Source organism: Podarcis raffonei, chromosome 2 (assembly GCF_027172205.1).
Source record: "Podarcis raffonei isolate rPodRaf1 chromosome 2, rPodRaf1.pri, whole genome shotgun sequence".
Taxonomy (NCBI): Eukaryota; Metazoa; Chordata; class Lepidosauria; order Squamata; family Lacertidae; genus Podarcis; species Podarcis raffonei.
The window spans coordinates 110834498-110862238 of record NC_070603.1 but is presented as its reverse complement, the minus strand read 5'-3'; the positions used below and the strand labels follow the sequence as shown (position 1 = coordinate 110862238).

At 43.4% G+C, this 27741-nt stretch overlaps 1 protein-coding gene across 1 annotated transcript; it reads right to left on the bottom strand.

Moving 5' to 3' along the window:
- Positions 1 to 204: 204 nt before the first annotated feature.
- LOC128408656 (C-type lectin domain family 2 member B-like) lies at positions 205 to 27246 on the bottom strand. The gene is made up of 7 exons (XM_053378640.1): positions 27127 to 27246; positions 19578 to 19764; positions 4950 to 5063; positions 4305 to 4498; positions 3326 to 3429; positions 1555 to 1731; positions 205 to 831 (listed from the first exon to the last, which is right to left on the bottom strand). The coding sequence occupies exons 2-6, from the start codon at positions 19693 to 19695 to the stop codon at positions 1566 to 1568; spliced, it is 696 nt and encodes a 231-aa protein (XP_053234615.1). The 5' UTR covers positions 19696 to 19764; positions 27127 to 27246; the 3' UTR covers positions 205 to 831; positions 1555 to 1565.
- Positions 27247 to 27741: the final 495 nt, after the last annotated feature.

Below are 27741 nucleotides of genomic sequence, written 5' to 3'. Positions count from 1 at the left end.
CTTTTGGGAATGGTAACAACAGAAGTCCCTAAGAAACAAAATAATTTATTATTATATGCCACCACTGCGGCTAGAATCTGATTGGCACAAAGGTGGAGAATGAGTATGGTACCCACCAAAGAAGAGTGGCAGTTTAAAATGCTTGAATATGCTGAATTGGCAGGCATAAAGAACAGGGCAAGGGAGAAAAAATGACAAAGAATATAAGGAGGATTGGAAAACGTTTATTGAATATTTTAAGAACCAGTATAAATAAGTAACAAGTGCCTGGCAGTGCTGTGGTCCATGGGGTCACGAAGAGTCGGACACAACAAAATGACTAAACAACAACAAGTAAATAACCCAGCAGGTCTTGAATAAATCCAGCAGAATAGAAATCAACAGAATTAACAGCATTTAACAAAAAAGGAATGTTGAAGATTAAAAATTTGGAATACGCTATTTAGCAGAAAGGTAAAGAAACCAAGAAAAGGGTGGAAGGGAAGTTATCAGACATTTATTTGTATGTTGAGATTGATATCAAAGTTGTACAACTGAGGGGTGGAGGGAAGGGGATGTGGGATAGATTGTTTTTCTTTTCTGCTTTTGTATAAAAAATGCAGATAAAAATAAAAAATAAAAAGGCATTTACACAACTTCTTAAAAGATCTTTTACCAAAAAAACCGTTTTGCTAATTTTTAAAAAATTTATGATACATAAATACAATTTTAAAAAGCCTTGAATCTAGATAATACCAAACTGAAATTTACACATGCTGCACACATGGTGCACTCGTGTCCTCAGGGTTCTTTGCAAAGAAATTTGGTCCTGTTCGGAACTCTAATAACAATCTGAAATAGAAGAAACAATTGATGGATTTCTGACAGAACGGTATAAATCCACGAATCATCAACTTGTGCCCTTTCAACTTAGTTAGCAAATGGCTAGGTTCAATGTAGAAGACCAAAGTCTCTGCTTCTGATTTTTCTTGGTGACAGATTTCAAGATTCATTATAAGGTAAGACAAGTTTTGAGTTGATGTTGTGCAAAGATCAGGTTGAAAGTGTGCAGGCACTGAAGCCTAGTTCAGATCATTTGAGGTTTTGTATGAAGCTGTGAACAAGTGTCAGAGTTGAGCACTCCTCTCTGTAGTCTCCTGTCACACACCAGCTTTGGTGTAAAATTGTTTCCATACAATTTGCTGCCTTTCCTTCTAGAAACAGTATCTAGGTCATACAATGGAAAGGCTTACCTAAGCATGTCAGAGAATTGTGACAAAAACAGAAAAGCAAGCAGAAATGGTGGCAGCTCTGTGGTCAGAGAATCAAGTGAATACAATTGGTATTTGTTCACCTGATTGTTCTTGCCTTCTTGATGTCCACAAATGGTATGCCATTAAATACTTTCTTACATTGTTTTGATGTTTCCTTTACACAGAAATGAATGCAAGTTGCACAAACAATGTTAAATAGTAGACAGTGAGATGAATATTGTAGCATTAGAAGGAAATCAAACTGCAGCAGAGTGCTGATTGTGATTAAAATGGGCCAGAATGGAAATTGCTGATTTCTTACATCCCTGGGACTTACCATAATTCCTCTTGGCATATGACTTTTCCTGCTGTAGAGTTTTCATTCCTCATATACGCATCAGGGTGACTGCAGATCCACTTTATCGGTATGTGGCAACGGGAGGCAATGGCAAACTCCTTGCTTAGATAGGCACAGTTTTCACTTCCTTTCACTACCAACCTGCAACACAGGAAGGAAAGGTGAGATGGTCAAGCCAGGTTGGCTGCTCTGTCATGTATGGGTGGGACAGTATCAAACTATGTAGCCAAGAATCCATTAGAAAACCACATTGTGTTCATCACAGCTAAAGATCCCTTGACTGGTAGCCATCCAACCTCTCTTTAAAAACCTCCAATAAAGGAGAGTCCACAACCTCCCAAGGTTTGATTGTCAGACAGCTCTTACTATCAGAAAGTTCTTCCTGAGATTTAGTCCGAATCTCCTTTTTTGTAACTTGAATCCATTGATTTAGGGCTTGTGTTGCATGGCTTGATTACATTGCATGACTCGCAGGCCCGTCAGGGAGAATAGCAGGATTGTTAGATAGCAGATTAAGTGTGAGAGTACATGGCTTATGTTTCTTAATCATGCTCATAAATCTGCATCCCTAATGAAACCACCTTTAACATTATGGAGAGATCTGATCCACGGATAAACTTCAGCCTGTGTGGTTTTGTGCTCTGGTTGTATGACAGATTATCTGTACTTGATATTTTGTATTGTTTCCTTTCTCTTCACTGTTTACCCAGAAATCAATAAAATACTTATGCTTTTACTAGAACCTTCCCCAATGATTGTTCCACAGCAACTTGTATTCAAAGCTACGCTGCCTCAGTTCTTGGTGACAGCACATGACTCATCAACAGCCTTGTTCTCCATGAGTCTGTCTGTTGTTGTTGTTGTTGTTGTTGTTTAGTCGTTTAGTCGTGTCCGACTCTTCGTGACCCCATGAGCCAGAGCACGCCAGGCACTCCTGTCTTCCACTGCCTCCCGCAGTTTGGTCAGACTCATGTTTGTAGCTTCAAGAACAGACTCAAGATGAGTCTGTCTAATTCCCTGCTAAAGTTGTCTGCCTTGCAGGAGTGGATTCCATATTTTGTAAATCCCCCACCTTTCAGCTTAATTGATTGACCTTAAGAATTATGAGAGTGGGAAAACAAGGTTTTCTCCTTGCAGGAGCGTCTCCACCCCCAACGTTCAGCCTGGACACTGAGGTCCAGCTCCAAGGGCCTTCTAGTGGTTCCCTTGCTGCGAGAAGTGAGGTTACAGGGAACCAGGCAGAGGGCCTTCTCAGTAGTGGTGTCGGCCATGTGAATTGCCCTCCCATCAGATGTCAAATAAATAAGCTATCTGACTTTTAGAAGACATCTGAAGGCAGCCCTGTTTAGGGAAGTTTTTAATGTTTTATGTTTTAATATTCTGTAGGGAGCCACCCAGATTGGATAGGGAAACCATGCCAGATGGGCGGGGTATAAATAATATATTTATTACTGGTATTATCATCATCTTCCGCTTTCTCCACACCAGAGGTAGCTCAAGAGCCTTAGCTGGAGTTTGTCAGCAGTGTAGATGGTTTTTGTGTGAATGGTCAGAGGTGAGAAACCCCAACATATCAGGAAGGTTACTTAGAGGTTTATGCTTTGAGTGCAATTCTGATTCCTTGAAGTTCTCATTCTTGACTGATTTTTGGTTACAGATTCAGGTTTGGGATCAACTCACTGTACCCAGCATGCCTCCTGCTTAATCCCAATTCAAGAGAAGAACAAGGACTCACGTGTTAGAGTATTCTGACCCATCTGCCCATATCCAGGTATCATTGAAGTCCTTCCGGAGGCCAATCCAATGGTCAGCTTCGCCCTTGAACCGGAGCGTGAACACCTTGGTTGAAAACACAGAGACAGCTTAGAGCAATGCCTCCAAATGAGTCTTCCACCTCAAATAATGCCACTTGTGGGAGGAGAACAAGAATTTCTAACACAGACCTGGGCAGTGAGACTGAATATGCAAAGAAAGTGAGGCTTAGATAGCAGAAGGAAAGCTTTGCTGAAAAGGGAGGGAGGAGATTCAAGGAAGATAGGAAAGTGGCTGAAGGAAGAGTATATGGCACTTGCGGCCCTTGAGATTTTGTTGATCTATAATTCCCATTATGGCTGCAAGATGGATAATTTGTTTACATCAAGATTCAGGTTGGTAGCCGTGTTGGTCTGATGCAGTCGAAATAAAAATAAAAATAATGAAAATAAATTCTGCAGGAGCACCTTAGAGACCAACTGAGTTTGTTCTTGGTACAGTGGTACCTCGGGTTAAGTACTTAATTCATTCTGGAGGTCCGTTCTTAACCTGAAGCACCACTTTAGCTAATGGGGCCTCCTGCTGCCGCCACGCCGCTGGAACACGATTTCTGTTTTCATCATGAAGCAAAGTTCTTAACCCAAGGTAATATTTCTCGGTTAGTGGGGTCTGTAACCTGAAGCGTATGTAACCTGAAGCATTTGTAACCCGAGGTACCACTGTATAAGCTTTCGTGTGCATATCTGAAGAAGTGTGCATGCACACGAAAGCATACACTAAGAACACACTTAGTTGGTCTCTAAGGTGCTCCTGGAGAATTTTTTTACTATTCTTGTTTGCATCAAGCTATGACAAAGCCAAGTTACGTCCCAGATTCTCTTTATATTTCCATAAGGATAGCTCATCCTTGGTGCTGTGCAGGAGATAATTCTCACAAACATTTATACATTTGTTGGTCTCACCTTTTCCAGCTCACTCTGAATTGCAGCCAGAGAAGAGCCCTGGGAAATACAAAAGCTCTGGGCAGATGTCCAGTTTCTTTCTTCTTCTGAGAAAAAGTAACACTTCCCTTCATAGCCAACCCAGCCAGCTGGGCACACTGGTCCCAAAACAGCACAGTTATTCACTTCAGGGGAAGTCTGGTTGGATTTCCCCCCTGCAAGAGAAAGTTCTGCTCTGAACTGGGATCTGCACATAACATTGCAACCTCCGGCTTGGAGGGAGGGCAAAGAAAGAACCAATAAGCAGCAATTGTGGCCCCTGGATTCAGATGCTTCTTGGAGGGAGGGAAGGGAAGTAGCAGTAGAAGAATCACACAACTTGGGAGAGCTTTGTTGCTCAGTGGCAGAGTATCTGCTCTGCATGCCGACAGTCTCAGGTTCAATCTTTGGCATCTTTAGGTAGGGCTGGGAAAGATCCCCTCCAAAGTCCCAGAGAGCCATTGGCAAGAGCATGGATAATAGTGATTCAGTCAAAGGCAACTGTTTTCCTAACTGCTGCTGCTCAGTGTGAACTGGCCATTAAAAGCCAAAGTGCTGATGGAAGGCAGAGGTCATGACTGGGACAGACATGGAAGAAAGCACTAAGAAAAGAGGCAGAAAACTCACCTCTCTGGACAGCAAGAGCAATGATGGTGATGAGGAAGAGGAGGATAATAATGCATGCAATTAAGATGGTACGCTTAGATGTGATTCCTCTACCCTGATAATTATGGTGATTCCCTGAAATGAAATTAACACACACAAATAATGGTCTTGATTTGCCATTACTAAGGAAGAACACAAATCTCACCTACAAGGAGTGTTTCACATGTAGCCACATCAACACACATACAATAAACTAAAACTTCCATGATGAACTGGGTTGCTAATACCAGAACTCTTGATATTATTGCAATATCTATTTATTTTGGCATTCAGGAATATATTTCAATTTTGCTTCTATCTCCTGCGTTGCTAGCACAGCTGTCTCTGCAGCATCTTAATATGCCAGGTAATATTTGTATTTGTTGGAGATTTTCCCAGCTCTTTTTCTTTTTGTCTAACTTCACACAGAATCTTTTTGTATTTTCTCCTGTCTCTCTTTTTTAAGTCACGAGTTATGTTGTATAAAGTAACCTCTTATATATGCTTTACTTGCCTCCCACACCATACGTATTTCTGTACCTTTATCTAAATTATTCTCAAAGAATTCTTTTAATTTGGGGCTGGAACACATTAGCCAGCAGCCTTTGGACACCCAGGCTGTCAGATTCTTACTGAGATATGAGTGACAGCCCCCTCTCCCCACAGGAAGACTTGGGGGCCTCACCTCACAAACGGCCCCATCCAGCTCATCCGCAAAGTGGATGTTAAACTGGGCAGGCGATTCTGGGGTTCATTCTTTGGGGGCAAGAACTGTTTGCTACTAGGAATAGCAAGAAGGGAAACAGAGATAGACACTTGCCAAAATAAGACATTTACTCAGAAAAAGCAATCTTTTACCTATAGCTGAAGAATTCAACTGGTCTCACAGATCATCTACAGAACTGATATGCATCTTCAATTATCTGAGGATATGCAGAAGACATCTCCCTGGCCTCAGCAACGTGACTCACCTTCAATTCTTTTCAGTATATCTGAGGCAGGATGGGCAGAAATTAATTTTTTGGGGGGAAATGATATATAATGAATTGAAGAAAATGTTTAAATGACATTTGTACAAAAAACCAGAAGCATTTTTGTTAGGGATTGTGGGACAAGCCCTGCCAAGGAAAATAAGGAATTTATTTATGCATGCTACAACAGCGGCAAGAGTCTTGATACCACAAGGATGGAAGAATGAGGAAACCCTGACAAAAGAACAGTGGCAAGAGAAATGGATGAACTATGCAGAACTGGCTAACATGACATATAAACGGTGAGATAAGGACAACTGTGACTTTAAAGAAGAATGGGAACTTTTTACAAATTATTTTAAAAGACAACAAAATGAACTGGACTCCTTGGCAGGTTTTGAATAAACATACACAAATTTATTGTTGATAACATGATGGACAGATATGGAAGGATATATACAATTTGATAATACGCAGAGAAAATATGTGCAGTGAAATCAGGGAGAGGAGCTGAGGAAAGTCCTTGGTGTGTGGGGGGGGGAGAGTGGGGGGAAATAAAGGGGGGAAATTATGTAGGTGATTATATGGTTTGATAATTTGTTATGTTGAAATTGAGCAATAAAAAATATTTATAAAAAAAGAAACTGAACTTGAATAGTAAGCAGAGCCAAAGCTTCCCAGACGCTGCAGTAGCCAAAGAAGACATTTTGTGCTTATGTGGACTCCCCTGCCATTGCCAATTGCTTTTCTGGTCGTCATGCTGCAGCAGTTTATTCAAATCTTCATTATCCTTTGTAACCAAAAGGCCTAGCTATATTAAAAACCGCCTTCTGTTTAACCACTTATCTGGTTGCTATAGGGAAAGGGGAACTGTGTGCAGGTAAATGAGCTGTGAGCTGCTGGCATGGGGGCAGGCGGCTTCCTCTCTCCCTTAACCACGTCTGCACTAGGCATGGGGGAGGAAGACGGGGAGGGGCCCAGCATAGAAACCACCATGACTGCCAGATGGGCAACTGCTTCTGTTTCTATGCTGGGCATGGAGGGAACAAAAGCAACCTATTCCAAGCCCAGCAAAGGAGTCAAGGGGACTTTTAATCTCACTATTCTACAGGCACCCCTCTGTGTTTCTAAGCTGCTTGCAACAAAAGTGTTTGAATTGCCATTTGCTCTGATTGAGCGCTAAAGAGCAGTTTTACCCGGGGGGGGGGGGGGAGAGCCGCTGGACAAGAGAAAGCATAGATAAGTCCCGAGATGCAAATTAATAATAATAATAGTTGTTACTGTTCTTAATTTTATTATTTATACGCCGCCTATTTGACTGGGTTGCCCCTGTCACTCGGGACGGTTCGCAACATAATACTAAAAACACAGCAAAACATCAAATATTAAAAAACTTCCCTAAGCAGGACTGCCTTCAGATGTCTTCTAAAAGTCAGATAGCTGTTTATTTCCTTGATGTCTGATGGGAGGGTATTCCACAGGGCGGGCACCACTACCAAGAGGGCCCTCTGCCTGCTTCCCAGTAACTTTTTAAAAGGCTTTCTGAATACTATCATTCTGGGAGGTTTTTTTTTCCATTTCAGAAAAGGTAATGAAATGCAAAGATGCAAATGAGTGGCCTGGTGCTTGTATTAATAGGATTGCAAAAATAAAAATGGGAATCTGGGGTGACAGAGGGCCATGAAACAGAGAAAACCTTTAACATGCTGTATACAGTGGTACCTCAGGTTACATACACTTCAGGTTACAGACTCTGCTAACCCAGAAATAGTACCTCAGGTTAAGAACTTTGCTTCAGGATAAGAACAGAAATTGCGCAGCAGCTGCGCAGGAGGCCCCATTAGCTAAAGTGGTGCTTCAGGTTAAGAACAGTTTCAGGTTAAGTACGGACCTACAGAACGAATTAAGTACTTAATCTGAGGTACCACTGAATATTTATATCCTAATCCTCAGCTACTGATGCAAAAGATACTGGATTTCAAAAAGCAGAGAGATTGAGGCAATCTTTTGGCTAATATTTTTGCAGGGCTTAATAAGGATAATCCTTCAAACATGAAAGGCTTGTATACATTCCAGCAGCTGTATATAAATACATCTGAAAAACAGGCCCAGTTCAGTTAAACAAATCCTAATAGGATCTGCAAGAATGTGGCCAGAGCTCTGCAGAATTTCCACATGACTCTTGCTCAGACAGACCTCCAAGGACAATGTTCAAAACCTCTAAGCAGCTTACAAGAAAGTCAATTACCAATGAAATCATTTAAAAACAACCAATACATTTAAAAGAAAATTACATGTTTTTACTACTTGTTTTTAACTGTTCTCATTGCTTAGAGGTGTTTTTTTTACAATCAAGCAGTGTATAATTTTTCAGCTATAAACTGCAAAGATACAACCATCTATTTTTAGAGGGCGTGATCACTGATTGGAAATCAGGAAGATGGATATGTCAGATATTCCAGAATGATTGATGCAGCATATAAACATTACACACACACACAGAGCCATAGGTTCGGAAAATTCCTTTTTATATATATATATAATTTTTATTAACCGGCCAATCAAATCAAATTAAATCACATCACATAAATTCTGAATTACAAAGCCGAATTTTAAATTTTGTTGGGGGGACCCATATTTCAAGATCCGAAGGGGGATTCTGATCATCTTCTTGCTACTGCATTAATGTCCAAATCAGTCCAAACAGAGTTCATAATTCTATCCAGCCTTATCTTGCTGTTTCCACATCACATCTTGTTCATATATTTTCTCTTTTTTCTTTATGATCTCTTCTGATAGTCTCCTTAAGCCGATAAACACCAATAATAATAATCCTGTGTGAATTTTTCCGTTCTTCCAACCCTCAAATCGAGATGGTTTCCATATATCATCGCCTTCATAGATACCATCGCTCTTTCCATCATTAATTACAGAACCGTCGCTCTTAAGTCCTTCTGAGGAGTTTCACCCACAATATAAAAGCAGCTCTATTTCTCTATCTCTCCTCCCAGACTCAAGACCTCTGACAGAACTTCCCAATATGGCGACGGCATTTTTAACTTCCAGAGCTCTTATACATTCCACGCTCTTCTTAAAACATGCTTTGGTTCGAAAGTTTATCTCCACACAGCCTTAAATCCACAGCTTAAGTCCTTAAAACGACATTTCTGACTCGTGAGGGGAGGGGATTCTTATTTAATCACATAAGGAAAGAAAGGAAAGTTTATCCCCCCTCCCCCATCAGTCATTTGCCATACCGTATCTTAGCGTATCTTCTCATGATTTCTTCTTGTCTTGTTTTATCAGAGATCTCTTCTGTTAGCAGTCTTTACTCCCCCTCCTTCCTTGAAATATGTGCAATTAGCTTCATCCAAATTGTTTCTTTTGAAGTTCTTGCAGCTAGTGGCGCGGATCAGGGACGGCGTCCAGGAGTGCTGGAATCCCACAGGAGGGCTTTGTGCCTAGTGCCCCGACCCCCACAAATTTGGGGGTGGTATAGGGCACAGCAGGCAAGGGCCGTCCCCCACCCGAATCCTGGGGGGGTTAAGGAGGCTAATTACCCCCATCATAGCCTCCAAATTACCTCGTGTGGGTCGGAGAGATGTTATTGTCAGCCATCTTCCGATGCGCCTCCTAGTGGCCCCCAGGTTCGGAAATTTCCAGACATTGCCGGTATTTGGCCTTTGAAAATTGCTTCTGGCTGGAAATTCCGGAACCAGTTTTAAATGTCTGGGGAAACCCGGGCGTGTGACAACCCTTTGGCAATTATCTGCGTACAAGGAGGAGGCATGGGGAAGAGTTTTATCTCAGTGGTTCAGCATGGACTTTGCATGCAAAAGGTCCCTGGTTCAAATCTGGCATCTGCGATTATTGCTGGGAGAGACTCCTGCCCTAAACCCTGCAGGGCTACTGCTTGCCACTGAGCCAGGTGGACCAGGGGTCTGACTATTCAGAAGTTAGTGTCCTACGTATGAATGTACATCTATCGCAAAAAAGGACCGGGTAATTGAGCAAGAATTAAGAGGTGCAGGAATTTATCATTTGCATCAGCAGATACTCTACAGAGAACAAGACTAGCTCGCTGCAGGTTTTGTGAAGTGGCATCGGCAAACAACACAATCTTACCACTTAATATTTTCTTCTAACTTACACAGGTGAGAACTTGGTCTTTCGAAGAAAAATATATTTGGGAACTGGAAGAGGAGAAAGGCAGACACACACACATAATGTAAGCCAAACGCCAACAGGTTTCTAAACTAGGCATGGAGAACTGGGGGCCCTCCAGATGTTGGGGGCCTCCAACTCCCATCAGCCCCAGACTGCATAACCAACAGGGGCAGGAATAGTGGGGCTTTTAGTTTTAGGGATGCAGGTGGCGCTGTGGTCTAAACCACAGAGCCTAGGGCTTGCCAATCAGAAGGTTGGCGGTTCGAATCCCCACGACGGGGTGAGCTCCCGCTGCTCAGTCCCTGCTCCTGCCAACCTAGCAGTGTGAAAGCACGTCAAAGTGCAAAAAGTGAAATACTTAGGGGTTAACATGACTGCTAAAAACGTGAACTTATTCAAGGATAATTATGAAAAATGTTGGACTGAAGTGAAAAAGGATTTAGAAGTATGGACAAATTTGAAGTTATCATTGTTAGGCCGAATAGCTGTGATAAAAATGAATGTGCAGCCAAGGATGTTATTTTTGTTCCAAACATTGCAAATTTTGGATAAGATGGATTGTTTCAAGAAGTGGCAGAAGGATATTTCTAGATTTGTTTGGCAGGGCAAGAAGCCTCGAATAAAATTTAAGATATTAACGGATGCTAAAGAAAGAGGTTGTAAAGGGAATTGGGGGTTGCTTGTGCGTAAAGGGTGCTGCAGCTCTAGGCAACGTTGCCTGGCTAAACCTTTCCCTGGCTGGACAGCCCTTTCTCCATGGCTGTGTCAGTCGCTGGCAGAATCCGTCAGTGGGCGTTTTCTGAACTTCTTCCAACATAAAAATTATTTGACCCCCAAGTCTCCTCCTAGCCTCTCTGCGCGGAAGTCTCCTGCGCAGAGTGGGCGTGCCCAACGGAGGTCCTGGGCTCTCCCCACTGCTCTCTATGGAAGAGTCTTGGAGCCCTCTCTCCGCAGTCTCCCCTTGCTTCCTGGTGTCCCTCCTATTTCCTTCCTCAAAGGAAGTTTGCTCTCTTTCCCTGCTGGTCCCTTCTCCTGCATCGTTAGGGAGCCTTACCTCCACTCTAGGCTCCGATGGCAGTTCCCTGACAGAGGTGGATTTGCCCTGCCAGACCTTAAACTTTATTATGAATCAGCTGCTTTTTGTTGGCTGAGAGAATGGCTGCTTCTTGAAAATACTGAAGTGTTGGATTTAGGTTTTAACAATGTATTCGGATGGCATGCATATTTGTGGTATGATAAGGTAAAAGCACATAAAGCATTTAAAAATCATATTGTTAGAAAAGCATTGTTTAATGTTTGGATAAGATATAAGGATTTGTTGGGGGGGAAACCCCAAGATGGTTGTCACCAATGGAAGCAAAGGCACAGAAAAAACTCAATATGGAGGCCAAATGGCCGAAATATTGGGAAATTCTGGAACAAGATGGAGAGAGAATAAAATTGCAGAGCTTTGAAAATTTGAAAAACAAAGTGCAAGATTGGCTCCATTACTATCAAATAATGGAGGCATACAAATTGGACAAAAAAGTTGGTTTCCAGGTGGAAAAATCAAAATTGGAAACAGAATTGTTAGATCCAAAAACTAAGAATTTGTCAAGAATGTATAACTTGCTGTTGAAATGGAATACTCAGGATGAAATGGTGAAATCAGCTATGATTAAATGGGCACAAGATGTTGGACATAACATAATGATGCCGGCTGGGAACAGTTATGGACCACAGGTATGAAATTTACGGCATGTAATGCCTTAAGAGAAAATTTAATGAAAATGATTTATAGGTGGTACATGACACCAGTTAAGCTTCAAAAAATCTACCATTTGCCCGATAATAAATGTTGGAAATGCAATGAGACTGAAGGTACATTCTTTCACCTTTGGTGGACATGCCCAAGGATTAAGGCATTCTGGGAGATGATTTATAATGAAATGAAGAAGGTTTTTTAATACAGTGGTGCCCGGCAAGACGAATGCCTCGCTAAACGAAAAACCCGCAAGACGAAAGGGTTTTCCAATTTTTAGCGGCTTCGCAAGACGAATTTCCCCATGGGCTTGCTTCGCAAGACGAAAGCCCATAGGGAAATCTCCGGAGACAGCGGGGAAGCGCAGCGTGCCTTCTTCTCTGTTCCCGGACCTGTCCTGAAGGCTTGCGGTGGGAGGTCCGGGAACAGAGGAGAAGGCGCGCAGCGCTTCTCCTCTGTTCCCGGGGCTTGCGGTGGGAGGAGGGTTTTTCCTCCCCACCGCCAACATTCAGAACAGCATTCTGAATGTTGGCGGTGGGGAGGAAAGCCCTCCTCCCACCGCAAGCCTTCAGGACAGGTCCGGGAACAGAGGGGAAGGCGTGCAGGGCTCCCCAAGCTGCGGATGTCTGCCCAGCGCGAGGCAGCAGGCTGCTATCTGCAGCTTGGAGAGCCCTGCGGGGAACTCCTGCAGGGCTCCCCAAGCTGCAGATGTCTGCCCCGTGCGAGGGGCACTCTGCTTCAGAGCGCCCCTCGCGCCGGGCAGCCCTGCGGGAACTCTTCTGAAGGCTGGCAGCGGGAGAAGGGCTTTTCTTCCCACCGCCAGCCTTCAGAAGGCTGTTCTGAAGGTTGGCGGTGGGGAGAAAAGTCCTTCTCCCCCCACCAGCCTTCAGAAGAGGTCCGGGGACAAACTGTCACCGGACCTGGTCTGAAGGCGGTCTCCATAGGAACGCATTAATTGATTTTCAATGCATTCCTATGGGAAACCGTGCTTCGCAAGACGAAAAACTGGCAAGAAGAAAAAACTTGCGGAACAAATTAATTTCGTCTTGCGAGGCACCACTGTATACCTTCCTGAAGAAACCAGAGGCCTTTCTCCTGGGCATGGTCGGTCAATTGGTGCCAAAGAAGGATAGAACTTTTTTTATGTATGCAACAACAGCAGCAAGAATACTTATCGCGAAGTATTGGAAGACACAAGATTTATCCACCAAGGAAGAATGGCAGATGAAGTTGATGGACTACATGGAACTGGCGGAAATGACTGGCAGAATCCGAGACCAGGGAGAAGAGTCGGTGGAAGAAGACTGGAAAAAGTTTAAAGACTATTTACAGAAATACTGCAAAATTAATGAATGTTAGAAAAATGTTGGAATGAAGTTATATGGCTTTAGTAGAAATGTTACAAGGAATTAAGTATAGATTATTAGAGCATTAAAGGGAAAAATAAGGTTAGAATGTGTTAAGACAATTATAGGATAGAAAATAGAGGAAGATGGAAAGGAATTGCTGAAACAATTAATAGAAGTAGAATACAAAAAGGGAGGTGTGAGGAGGTCATGGAAATTAGTGAAAGAAGGATAAAATATTGAAATTGGACTGTGCTTTAAATGGTTTTTGTTATGTTTTGTTAGCTGTATGTTAGTGTTTTGCAATGTTTTTTTGTTTTTTGTATTGTATTGTATTATTATATGTTTTTTCTTTTTTGGTTTTTTGTAGTGTTGTGTTCAATTTGTTGGAAAACTAATAAATATTATTATATATATATAAAAAAGAAAGCACGTCAAAGTGCAAGTAGATAAATAGGTACCGCTCCAGAGGGAAGGTAAACGGCGTTTCCGTGCGCTGCTCTGGTTTGCCAGAAGCGGCTTAGTCATGCTGGCCACATGACCCGGAAGCTGTATGCCGGCTCCCTCGGCCAATAAAGCGAGATGAGCGCCACAACCCCAGAGTCGTCCATGACTGGACCTAAGGGTCAGGGGTCCCTTTACCTTTAGTCCAGCAACATCTGGAGGGCAAGAGGCTCCCCATCCCTGCCCTAATTCCCAGGGGAAAATATAGCTGCCTTGCAGACTACACGCTTGCATCCATACATACACACCACAACCAGCTGTCAAGGAGGCTCTGCAGCTTTTTCAACTTACCTGCCTTTCTCATGTTGGGCAAAAAAACCCTGGACTGGGAAACACCTTTTCCCCTTAGGGCAGCTTCTGTCTCTTCAGGCGCTCTCAGGCTGTGTCTCTCTACAGCATCATCATCATGGCTTATCATTTCGCCTCTCTCATTGCTGTCCAGCACCAAGTGCCCAGGCAGAAGAGATCAATTCCCCTCTGACAGCACCTTAGAAAAAAATAAAATATGCTGTTGCACGATGCTACCCCAATTGCTTCCAGGGGTTCCAGTGTTTCCTTTTGGAAATGAGGCACAGCGATTTGGATGGTATGCATATTTATGGTATGGGAAAGAGAAAGTTCACAAAGGATTTTATAATCACATAATCAGAAGATCACTAATGAGGGTGTGGGAGAGATATAAAGATCTATTAGAACAAAAAACACCCTGGTGGCTATCACCAATCGAAGCTTTGTTGCTTAAACCACTTGGCAAAAAGGGGAAATGGCCTACATACAGAGATTTGCTGAAGGATCAAGAATGAAAATGGAAATTAAAAGATTATGAGGAAATAAAAGACCATTTTCAGAGTTGGTTAAATTATAGACAACTACATGAGCTGTACAAGGAAGACAATAAGAAAGGGTTTAGTTATACAACTTCTAGATTTCAAAAGGAAGCTCTAGAAGAAGTGAAGCTGTTGAAGAAAGCATATAATATTTTGCTAGAATGGGAAACAAAAGATGAGGAGGTCAAATCAGTTATGATCAAGAGGCACAAGACATAGGACATAACATACAATTTGAGGACTGGGAAGAGGAGAGGAGGCTAAGGGAGGCCTCCACAAGGGAGGGTGTTTGAAAAAGGGTGAGAGGCTGCCGGCTCTGTAGGCAACGGAGCCTCGCAGGGGCGCCGCAGAAAGAATGTAGATGCTCAAGGGAGCCACTCAATAGCCAAAATATCTGGTTGTTTGCTTGTGGGCGATGTAATTCCAGACTATGACAGACTATTTTCTCCTGTCTCTCTTTTTTAAGTCACGAGTTATGTTGTATAAAGTAACCTCTTATATATGCTTTACTTGCCTCCCACACCATACGTATTTCTGTACCTTTATCTAAATTATTCTCAAAGAATTCTTTTAATTTGGGGCTGGAACACATTAGCCAGCAGCCTTTGGACACCCAGGCTGTCAGATTCTTACTGAGATATGAGTGACAGCCCCCTCTCCCCACAGGAAGACTTGGGGGCCTCACCTCACAAACGGCCCCATCCAGCTCATCCGCAAAGTGGATGTTAAACTGGGCAGGCGATTCTGGGGTTCATTCTTTGGGGGCAAGAACTGTTTGCTACTAGGAATAGCAAGAAGGGAAACAGAGATAGACACTTGCCAAAATAAGACATTTACTCAGAAAAAGCAATCTTTTACCTATAGCTAAAGAATTCAACTGGTCTCACAGATCATCTACAGAACTGATATGCATCTTCAATTATCTGAGGATATGCAGAAGACATCTCCCTGGCCTCAGCAACGTGACTCACCTTCAATTCTTTTCAGTATATCTGAGGCAGGATGGGCAGAAATTAATTTTTTGGGGGGAAATGATATATAATGAATTGAAGAAAATGTTTAAATGACATTTGTACAAAAAACCAGAAGCATTTTTGTTAGGGATTGTGGGACAAGCCCTGCCAAGGAAAATAAGGAATTTATTTATGCATGCTACAACAGCGGCAAGAGTCTTGACACCACAAGGATGGAAGAATGAGGAAACCCTGACAAAAGAACAGTGGCAAGAGAAATGGATGAACTATGCAGAACTGGCTAACATGACATATAAACGGTGAGATAAGGACAACTGTGACTTTAAAGAAGAATGGGAACTTTTTACAAATTATTTTAAAAGACAACAAAATGAACTGGACTCCTTGGCAGGTTTTGAATAAACATACACAAATTTATTGTTGATAACATGATGGACAGATATGGAAGGATATATACAATTTGATAATATGCAGAGAAAATATGTGCAGTGAAATCAGGGAGAGGAGCTGAGGAAAGTCCTTGGTGTGGGGGGGGGAGAGTGGGGGAAATAAAGGGGGGAAATTATGTAGGTGATTATATGGTTTGATAATTTGTTATGTTGAAATTGAGCAATAAAAAATATTTATAAAAAAAGAAACTGAACTTGAATAGTAAGCAGAGCCAAAGCTTCCCAGACGCTGCAGTAGCCAAAGAAGACATTTTGTGCTTATGTGGACTCCCCTGCCATTGCCAATTGCTTTTCTGGTCGTCATGCTGCAGCAGTTTATTCAAATCTTCATTATCCTTTGTAACCAAAAGGCCTAGCTATATTAAAAACCGCCTTCTGTTTAACCACTTATCTGGTTGCTATAGGGAAAGGGGAACTGTGTGCAGGTAAATGAGCTGTGAGCTGCTGGCATGGGGGCAGGCGGCTTCCTCTCTCCCTTAACCACGTCTGCACTAGGCATGGGGGAGGAAGACGGGGAGGGGCGCAGCATAGAAACCACCATGACTGCCAGATGGGCCACTGCTTCTGTTTCTATGCTGGGCATGGAGGGAACAAAAGCAACCTATTCCAAGCCCAGCAAAGGAGTCAAGGGGACTTTTAATCTCACTATTCTACAGGCACCCCTCTGTGTTTCTAAGCTGCTTGAAACCAAAGTGTTTGAATTGCCATTTGCTCTGATTGAGCGCTAAAGAGCAGTTTTACCCGGGGGGGGGGAGCCGCTGGACAAGAGAAAGCATAGATAAGTCCCGAGATGCAAATTAATAATAATAATAGTTGTTACTGTTCTTAATTTTATTATTTATACGCCGCCTATTTGACTGGGTTGCCCCTGTCACTCGGGGCGGTTCGCAACAGAATATTAAAAACACAGCAAAACATCAAATATTAAAAAACTTCCCTGAATAGGGCTGCCTTCAGATGTCTTCTAAAAGTCAGATAGGTGTTTATTTCCGTGATGTCTGATGGGAGGGTATTCCACAGGGCGGGCAGCACTACCAAGAAGGCCCTCTGCCTGGATCCCAGTAACTTTTTAAAAGGCTCTCTGAATACTGTCATTCTGGGAGGGTTTTTTTCCACTTCAGAAAAGCTAATGAAATGCAAAGATGCAAATGAGTGGCCCAGTGCCTGTATTAACTCCTGGAAATAGTGTTGCAAAAAGCAAAAGCAAAATTGGAATCTGGGGCGACAGGGAGAGGGCCATGAAACAGGGAAGGCCTTTAACATGCTGTACAGTGGTACCTCAGGTTACGTACACTTCAGGTTACATACGCTTCAGGTTACAGACTCCACTAACCCAGAAATAGTACTTCGGGTTAAGAACTTTGCTTCAGGATGAGAACAGAAATCGTGCTCCGGTGGCGCAGCGGGAGGCCCCATTAGCTAAAGCGGTGCTTCAGGTTAAGAACAGTTTGCGGCTTAAGAACGGACCTCCGGAACGAATTAAGTACTTAACCTGAGGTACCACTGTATATATTTATATGCTAATTCTCAGCTGCTAATGCAAAAGATACCAGATTTCAAAATTAGGTTTTGCTCCAAAGCAGAGAGATTGAGGCAATCTTTTGGCCAATATTTTTGCAGGGCTTGATAAGGATAATCCTTCAAACATGAGAGGCTTGTATACCTCAAGTTTAAACATTCCAGCAGCTTCGGTCAAACAAATCCCGATAGGATTTTCAAGAATGTGGCCAGAGCTCTGCAGAAAACCACGCCAGTGTGCCGGTTGCAGCAATTTCCACATGACTCTTGTTCAGACAGACCCCCAAGGACAATGTACAAAACCTCTAAGCAGCTTACAAGAAAGTCACATTACCAATGAAAACGTTTAAAAACAATTAATATACTTAAAAAGAAATTACATGTTTTTACTACTTGTTTTTAACTGTTCTCATTGCTTAGAGGGGTTTTTTTTACAATCTAGCAGTGTATAATTTTTCAGCAATAAACTGAAAAGACAGAACCATCTATTTTTAGAGGACGTGATCACTGATTGGAAATCAGGAAGAGGGATATGTCAGATATTCCAGACTGATTAATGCAGCATATAAACATTACACACACAGAGACACACACGGGCTGCCATATGTTCGGAAATTTCCAGACATTGCCAGTATTTGGCCTTTGGAAATTGCTTCTGGCTGGAAATTTCAGAACCAGTTTTAAATGTCTGGGGAAACCCGGGCATATGACAACCCTTTGGCAATTATCTGCATACAAGGAGGAGGCATGTGAAGAGTTTTATCTCAGTGGTTCAGCATGGACTTTGCATGCAAAAGGTCCCTGGTTCAAATCTGGCATTTGCAATTATTGCTGGGAGAGACTCCTGTCTGAACCCCTGCAGGGCTACTGCTTGCCACTGAGCCAGGTGGACCAGGGGTCTGACTTGGCAGAAGTTAGTATAATTAATTAATTAATTAATAAATAAATAAATAAATAAATAAATAAATAAATAAGAATAATAATAATAATAATAATAATTTTTATTTATACCCCGCCCTCCCCAGCCAAGGCCAGGCTCAGGGCAGCTAACAAGCAATAATAAAAACAAGTTGAATGAATACAACTTAAAAACAAATTAAAATACATTAAAATATTGAAACATTAAAATATTAAAATGTAGCCTCATCGCAGGAGGAGAAAGGAAAAGAAAAAAGAAAGAGGGGGAGGGAATCAAATTGGCTCCAAGCCAAAGGCCAGGCGGAACAACTCTGTCTTACAGGCCCTGCGGAAAGAAATCAGATCCTGCAGGGCCCTGGTCTCATGAGGCAGAGCGTTCCACCAGGCCGGGGCCAGTGTTGAAAAGGCCCTGGTTCCGGTTGAGGCTAATCTAACTTCCTTAGGGCCCGGACCACTAGGGTGTTGCCATTTATGGACCTTGAGGCTCTCCGTGGGGCATACCGGGAGAGGCGGTCCCGTAGGTACGAGGGTCCTAGGCCGTGAAAAGCTTTAAAGGTCAAAACCAGCACCTTAAATCTGACCCTGTACTCCACCGGGAGCCAGTGCAGCTGGAAAAGCACTGGGTGAATATGCTCCCATGTATGCATGTACATCTATCACAAAAAAGGACCAGGTAATTGAGCAAGAATTAAGAGGTGCAGAAATTTATCATTTGCATCAGCAGATACTCTACAGAGAACAAGACTAGCTCCTGTACGGACTCCACATGCTGCAGGTTTTGTGAAGTGGCATCGGCAAACAACACAATCTTACTGCTTAAAATTTCCTTCTAACTTACACAGGCGAGAACTTGGTCTTTTGAAGAAAAATGTATTTGGGAACTGGAAGGGGAGAAAGGCAGACACACACACACACACACACACACACACACACACACAATGTAAGCCAAACGCCAACAGGTTTCTAAACTAGGCATGGAGAACTGGTGGCCCTCAACTCCCATCAGCCCCTGACTGCATAACCAACAGGGGCAGGAATAGTGGGGCTTTTAGTCCAGCAACATCTGGAGGGCAAGAGGCTCCCCATCTCTGCCCTAATTCCCAGGGGAAAATATAGCTGCCTTGCAGGCTACACGCTCGCATCCATACACACCACAACCAGCTGTCGAGGAGGCTCTGCAGCTTTTTCAACTTACCTGTCCTTCTTTTGGAAAAATGCCAGTCCAGGGGTTTTTTGCCTCTTTGGGCAGCTTCTGTCTCTTCAGGCGCTCTCAGGCTGTGTCTCTCTACAGCATCATCATCATGGCTTATCATTTCTCCTCTCTCATTGCTGTCCAGCACCAAGTGCCCAGGCAGAAGAGATCAATTCCCCTCTGATGGCACCTTCAGGTTAGAAAAAAATAAAACATACTGTTGCACGATGCTACTCCAATTGCTTCCAGGGGTTCCAGACCCTCATCCAAGGTCCATGTTTCCTTTTGGAAATGAGGCACAGCGTAGATTGTGGTGCCTTTTATGATATACGGTTTATTTACACATAGATATAGCCAGGACGGGACGCGGGTGGCGCTGTGGGTTAAACCACAGAGCCTAGGACTTGCTGATCAGAAGGTCGGCGGTTCGAATCCCCGTGACAGGGTGAGCTCCCGTTGCTCGGTCCCTGCTCCTGCCAACCTAGCAGTTCAAAAGCACATCAAAGTGCAAGTAGATAAAATAGGTACCTCTCCGGCGGGAACGTAAACGGCGTTTCCGTGAGTTGCTCTGGTTCGCCAGAAGTGGATTAGTCATGCTGGCCACATGACCCGGAAGCTGTACGCCGGCTCCCTCGGCCAGTAAAGCGAGATGAGCACCGCAACCCCAGAGTCGTCCATGACTGGACCTAAGGGTCAGGGGTCCCTTTACCTTTATAGCCAGAGCCAAAGGTGGATGGGTTCCCAGCATTAACACCTAAAAGGGTTTTGTTTTCCCATCCTTGGATTCAAACAGACACAAAACACTGCTCTGTCTCTTGCTTCCCAGCTTTTTGCTCACAGAAATTGTTTATAAAGTTTTCTGAAACACCCCCCCCCCCATCCCTACAATCTTTATAAATTTTTCAATAGCATATTGCCTGGGGACTGGGTACCAGATTTTAGCGCCATTAAAGCCAACAATTAAAGAATTGTTCTGCCATAAAAAGCCAAGAAATGAGTCAGAGTTCCCTGATTCTTATGTCACTTCAGCGTTTGCTGATGACATCACCTTGATGGTCTCTCATCGGAAACATCAATACCAGAGACTAGGGCTGTGCTATAAATCTATATATATTCTGATACCAGGTTTCAGAGCAAATCGTGGTAACAATTTTTTTTTAAAATGACTTCGCAATTTAACGCATATTGTGTATGTGGTATTAAAAAATCCCAGGAACAAGTGTGTCATTTGAACGTATGTTCAGCATGGCTGGCAATGTTCTTCAAATACAAAGGGCATCTCTATAGCCAGAGAATGCCAACATGCAAATTTTCCTTGCAAAAAATGTAAACTTCATTTAATCATTTTTTGTTCTGTAAAACTCTACCCATCCTTATTGGTTTGGCCTGGGTTATAAAATAAATGTAAATTTTCCTGCCAATAAAAATATAAAATTTGCTTATATTTTGTTCTGATAAAATTTATCCATTACATTCTTTCTTCTTTGGCCTGGTTTAGAAAAGGAAATTAACCAACAATCAAATAACTGGTGTTGTGCGATGCATACTAAGACTCAATAGTAAATTATATTTGAATATCCATTCAAATATAATTTGAATATTTGTGACACTGAATTTGCTTTTTTCCCCTTGTTAAGTAGTGTAATTATTTTTTTAGGGAACCTTTGATATCAATGCTACTAATTACTTCTACAGCTTTAATTTTAGAGAAAATGTGTTACTTTTGGTAGAGTACTACTATAACGTAACAGTTGCAACAATATGTTAAAGGTTAAGTAAAAAATTATCAGGTTTAGATTTATGTTCGCCTTTACGTACCTCTTCATTTCCCCAAAAACATTCCAATTCCACCCATCCACTCCCCAAGAAAAAAAAGAGTAAAAAATAGAGTTTTGCTCAATGGCTTCTAAATTTCCAGCTCCTTAACACCTCTGCAATAATGTTAAGTCGTTTTTTTGTTGCCTTGGGCAAATATGTTTCCTGCTATGTGGTGTCCTTGCATGCATAACCGGGAGGCCCATTTTTTGCCTTTCAAGGAAAATTCCCAGAGCTGGAAAAGCTAAAAATAGAAACAAACACTAGGGAGCAGAAACCGATATTGAAAAGAAAAAGATCAAAAGCAGAAATCCATCTTGACTTGAGGAGCAGCATTTGCAAAAGGGGGAGCGGCACGGGCGTAGCCAGGATTTGGGGGGGGGGCAGAACCTCAGTTTGCTATGTATTTTTATTGATTTTTATTAATTAGGGGGCAGCTGCCCCGCCCATGCTCTACCCATGGATAGGGGCAGCTCCCTCCTTGTCAAAAGGGCTAAAAAGGTTATTTTGCAATAGCAATTTAGCTGGCAACAATGTTCACCACGGCCCATTTCCTGCCTTCTAAACTGCAAAGCTTTTGACCCGATTTCCTCTCCCTAACCAACAATAACCAGCAAGAAAAAATGCTACTCTGCCAATTGTAGCCACACCAAGAGAGGGATACAAGCCTTACCAGGATACCTGCAGCAGCAGGCAGGCGCCCACACCCAGTTAAGTTCCTTTGCTGAGCTTCTGCTGAGGACAAAGCAGCCTTCAGGATCCATGCAGTAATTAGCTGGGCTGATGGAGAAACCCAGAACGGAAATGGCGCCCCCCCCCCGCTTTAAAAAGCATTCAACACTGGCCTCTGTCCCTCTTTCATTCCCTCCCTCCTCTGACGCGCTCTCTCGCGTCTCTGCCTCCCAAAGGCTTGCACAGCTGTTTGTTGCAGCAGCCCTGGCTACAAGCTCCCCAGGCGAGCGATGCCTCTGGGACTGGCCAGGGGGGCTGGTGCCAGGAGCTGAGGCAGCTCAGGGACCATGGACAGCAGCAGCGGCTGCCCAGAGGCCTCCCAAGGAGAGGGGAGAGGAGAGGAGGCTGAGGGAGCCCTCCACAAGGGAGGGTGATCAAAAAAGAGTGAGAGGCTGCCGGCTCTGTAGGCAAGGGGTGACATAACTGGACTGCTGAGCCTCGCAGGGGCGCCACAGAAAGAATGTAGTTGCTCAAGGGAGCCCTCAATAGCCAAAATATCTGTGGTTGTTTGCTTGTGGGCGATGTAATTCCAGACTATGACAGTTGTGCAGAGGTACAGTTTGGAAGGCCTGTTTGTGGGGAGCAGAGAAGCTCCACCTGAACTGAATTTGATTTGAAAAAAACTTTCTGAGTTCACCTCTCTCTCTCTCACTCTCGTCATCTTTGTGCTTGATCTGGGTTAGAAGGCTTTGCTAACAATTAAACAGGCAGAGAATGGGCACTGCACCTGGGGAAGGGGAGACTGCAAATGATGCAATGAGTCATCCCTGCAGTGGTTTGATCATGGCTTGCAGGTTTGATTGTCGGGTGCTTCAGAAGAGGATAGGTCAGGGGGCTTATTCCCACTTGATTCAAAACATTGTGATATATCGGGATATTGCAATGTTTATCAGGTGATGTATCACAATGTTGAAAACCAGGTATCAGCCAGCCCTACTCAATAAAGGAGCAGATACTGTTACCGGGAAATAGGAAAGGGGGGGTGAGAGACCTCCCCCCGCCACAAGCCTGCCAATGTTGTTTTACTCAGAAAGGGGGGAAATCTCCTACTTTTTCTAGTTGCAATGCCAACAAAGACATTGGCATTGCAACTAATATATGGAACAACTATGCAGTAAGGCAGGCTGCATGCCTTATCTCTACTAAGCATATGCTATGTAAGATTAATTTCAAGGATCTGGTCAAAGACCTTGCAATTAGAAAAAGTATGAATCCCTTCCCCCCAAATAAAAATAAAGTGGAAGTATAGATGGAAGCAGGGACGCGGGTGGCGATGTAGGTTAAACCACAGAGCCTAGGACTTGCCAATCAGAAGGTCGACGGTTCGAATCCCTGCGACGGGGTGAGCTCCCGTTGCTCAGTCCCTGCTCCTGCCAACCTAGCAGTTCGAAAGCACGTCAAAGTGCAAGTAGATAAATAGGAAGCGCTCCGGTGGGAAGGTAAATGGCGTTTCCATGCACTGCTCTGGTTCGCCAGAAGCGGTTTAGTCATGCTGGCCACATGACCCGGAAGCTGTACGCCAGCTCCCTCGGCCAATAAAGCAAGATGAGCGCCGCAACCCCAGAGTTGGTCACGACTGGACCTAATGGTCAGGGGTCCCAGATGGAAGCATTATTTTCCATCTTACTGTAGGTTTTGTTTCTTTTTTTAAAAAAATAAGATTTTATTTAGTGGTCTATTGTTATTTATATTTTGGGCCACCAAAGTCTTTTAAGTGCTTAGGGTCTTTAAAGGTTTTAATCTGGACCCGGCTATACAAGGATAGGGATAACATGGCCAGTATAGTCCATACCCTGGGAACCTTGAGACTGGATTACTGCAATGTACTTCATGCAGGGCTGCCCTTGGGCTTGCTCCAGAAGCTTCAGCTGGTAGAGAATGCAGAAGAGAGACTGCTGATTGGGAGGAAGATGACTGACAGCATGTGAAAACACTGATAACATCACAAGGGCAGCATGTGATAACAAGTGGCTGCCCTTGTGATGATGTGCAAAGCCCTGACCACGGGAAGCCCTGACCTTGTGTCACTGAGATGATCCAGAAAAGCCCTGTTAGCTGTCCCCTGTATTACAGAGGCTTCACCAGCCTCAAGCAAAAGTTGGGCATTTTGTGGAACAGGAAAGATTTGGCAGAGATCCTCACTTTTGATTTTCAGGTGTCTCTTGAAGATATTTTTATGCCAACAGGCCTATGCAGTTGTATAAAAGTTTATTGAGTAGCCGGTCATTTTAGTGATTGATTAAACTGCTTTTAATTGTTGTTGTTTTAAAAAAACTGTATAAAAAGTTTGTATGTTGCTGCACACTGCTCTGATGTTGTATGAGGATGGCATATAAATGTTTATATAAATAAAATAAATTACAGAACTGTAGCTAAGATCTTCTTGGACGCCTTTAGCCCTGCTGCAACCTCCAAAGCTCTTATCTTGTGACAAGGAAACCGGTGGCACCTACTCTTTTGCAATAATCTCATTTACTAAAAACGTATCTGCTGATATGTGCATATCTGACCACTGATGCCAGCTTTTAATGACCTTAGGCATGTGATGCTTTACAGTTATACTTTATTGGGATAGTTATTTTTTTATTTCTGTTTTTTAAAAAAACCATGGGCGTCAAACGAAAAGCAGTATGTAAATTATTTTAAATAAACAAACAATCCCCTGAGTGGATGGTGCAGTGGGCTGCTCCACCCACCTGAGCTCCCAGCAGCCTCAATTTTCCACTGATATGGTGTGTCGAGTGTGTGTGTTAATGGCAGGGATGCAGGTTGCCAACTTCTTTAGAGCGTGGGCATATGTGGAATTTTGACAAGGTGCTGTTGGTAGGAGTCACAAAATGGCTGCCATGGGGGCATATCATAACACAAAACTTGAGAAAGTGGTATACTCATTACCACTCCCTGCTGGTCCCCTCCAGACATCCATCTCTCCCTCTCCCTTGTCCTAGGAATTCCTTCTCTTTCCATTCTTTTCTCACCCCCCCCCCCGAGCAATTTCTTTTTAGCATTAAATGCTCTACCCAAGCAATCTCTCCCCCTTCCCTTCACTTGCAGAGCTTTCCAGGGGTCCAAGGTGCTGTTCAAGCACTGCCAAGGGATTATCTTATTCCCCTTTCCTGCCCTCCAAACACTTTCCAGTGAGGTACAGCCTGGTGGCAAATGTTGAATGCCTTGCTTGTTTAAGGCTCAGGTGCTTTAAACTATCTGAGAACTATCTGAAACTATCTGAGAACTATCTGATAACGGAGAGATAATTTAGTTAATAATTCTCCAGATACCACACTTCGCCTCCACAGCAGTTAACAACACCAAAAGAAACAGGAGACATCAGAAAACACTCAGCACAACAGAAGTCCTCAGAGTAATGAAGTAAATTTAGTTAAATAAATATCTCCACTTTAAAATGTCATGAGTAACCCAAACTAAACCGAACAACCAAGGACTAGGACTAGAGTAACAAATGATGCAAAAAGGCAGATAACTGCCCCTAAAAGTTTACAATCTAAATTTCAACAGTGCAGCAATTGTTAATGAAGGGAAGGAGAAAAAGGGTGGGTATACAGACATGAAAAAAACGCTATAAATAAGTCAGAAATTAAATTGTTATAACAAAGGGGGGGAACTATGTAAAAACCGCTTAGAATTTTTTTTTTGCTCTCCAGCACCACCTGGTTTTGCAGGCTTATAAAGCATGCAAAGCACTGTTTTTTGACTGATTGCAGCTGAGTCGAAAGAAGATGGTAAGACTATACTCAAGTCAAGTTACTAAACCCAGGAAGAGATTAAAACTAAGGGCTTAAATTGAGAAAGGATTCACGGGTTAGAGGTGGGGGTTAATAGAAATGTTCTGGGAGGGAGTTCTGAGCATTAGGGGGCAGATATTCCTGCTAAAGGAAGCCCTGTAAAACACAGTGACACCCACAGCCAGGTTTTCACACCCTCAGATACAGATCACTTCCCAAAAGCCCCTGGCCCCTTTTTACTTCGTTTCAAGTCTCACTTGCTGCTTCTTTGCAGAACTGGAAAGGGGAAGCGAGAAAACCATCTGCTTAGACTGAGTGACTAACAGGTGTATGTTGCTATAACCTTTGATGGAATACAGTGCCCTTCATCGGATGCATGAAGCCGTTATACCAAGTTGCTTTCATGCGCAAGCACACAAGAGAGGAGAGGAAGACTGTAAGCAGCATGGTCAGGAAGAAATGAAACGTTGTGAAGCGCAAGCAGTGAGAATTACATTAACAGTGCCCATTCACTCACCCAAGGAGTTAACATAGCGATGCCAGTCACAGATTCTTGCCATGTGCTAGGGCGACCTCTATACACACACATGTACAGTTGTTTCCCCTCCCCCCCTCCATCTGGCCCCTTAATAAAGTAAAAACAATTGTATGATACAAGCTAGGCAAAAGCCTCCTCCCCAAGTGAGGGGAGCCCCCCCCCGCCTAAATTCAGCACAGCATTTTCCTGCCTCCTTTGCCATTAAGCTGTGACCTCCCTCAAACCCCTGTTGTAAATCTAAGCTGCCTTCTTCTTCTCTGGAAGGGTCAGGCTGGCGAGACAGTCTCCCCCATTCCTCCTCTGCCCAGTCCCTGACAGACAGAGGCTACACAAAAGCCTCCTCCCCAAGTGAGAGGAGCCCCCCTGCCTGAATTCAGCACAGCATTTTCTCACTTTTCCAGAACTCCTTTATTCCACACCCCACACAGACAGCCAAGATCCACACTGCAGAAGCAAGCACTTACGCGGCTTCCCAATTCCCGCCTCCTCAGTCGCCTTAACTCTTCTTCATTTACACAGAGGTTGGATGGCCACCTGTCCTGAATGCTTTAAATGAGATTCCTGCATTGCAGGGGGCTGGACTAGAGGACCCTCGGGGTACCTTCCAACTCTACAATTCTATGATTTCAACATCTCCCACCCACCAGACCTGCTTCCAGTCTAGAATCTGTTCATATTGGGGTTCTAAAGATTCTTATCTCTGGGACAAGGCAGAAATCCTTACCTCTCAATAAAGAGCATGTGGCGCTCCTCGTCCTCCTCACGTTTTTCAGGAGGGGCCACTTTACTCTTTCCTCTGAGTTCCTGCCACGATGTGAAAACCTATTGGCTGCACAGCAGAGGCCCTTCATGTCTATTTGCAGCTAGCAGTCTGGGGCAAACCACAAGCTTGAAAGAGGCATTGCAACAATCTGAACTTTCAATTTTGAAATTCGCATGTGGAAACTGATCTAAACGTTAGCAGCAGCTGTTGAAGCAGTTGCTCTCCGAGTAGCCAAACGAATCGGCGCAATGAGCAAAATGCCACAGAATCCACGACATTCTACCACAGCATCACTCAATCTGGGAATCACGAAGAGTTGGGTCTCTCCTGTCAGAAAACTCCAGTCAGAAAACTCCCGTCGTAAAACTCCAGGAATGCGTCCTGGTGCCTTTGTTGTAGCTGCAGCCACTGGAAGGGAAAAAAAAGGGGGCCGGGGAAGCACAACGCTTGATATTATAGCGACTGCAAGGCTTGTTTGTTTTTTAATGCAGTTATTGAAAACTCCTTGGAGCTCAACATTTGTTGTTCGAAAAGCGGGGTGGAAATATCATTAAAAAAGAAAAAGCAGCTGCGATC

Bases quoted from the DNA above. Each gene is read 5' to 3' on its own strand.
- LOC128408656 (XM_053378640.1), bottom strand. From the start codon at position 19,695: ATGATAAGCCATGATGATGATGCTGTAGAGAGACACAGCCTGAGAGCG. The intron at 5,064-19,577 runs GTAAGTTGAAAA...ATTTCATTTCAG, and splicing joins TTTTTCCAAAAGAAGGACAG to GGAATCACCATAATTATCAG. The intron at 3,430-4,304 runs GTGAGACCAACA...TTTTCAACCAAG, and splicing joins TTCAGAGTGAGCTGGAAAAG to GTGTTCACGCTCCGGTTCAA.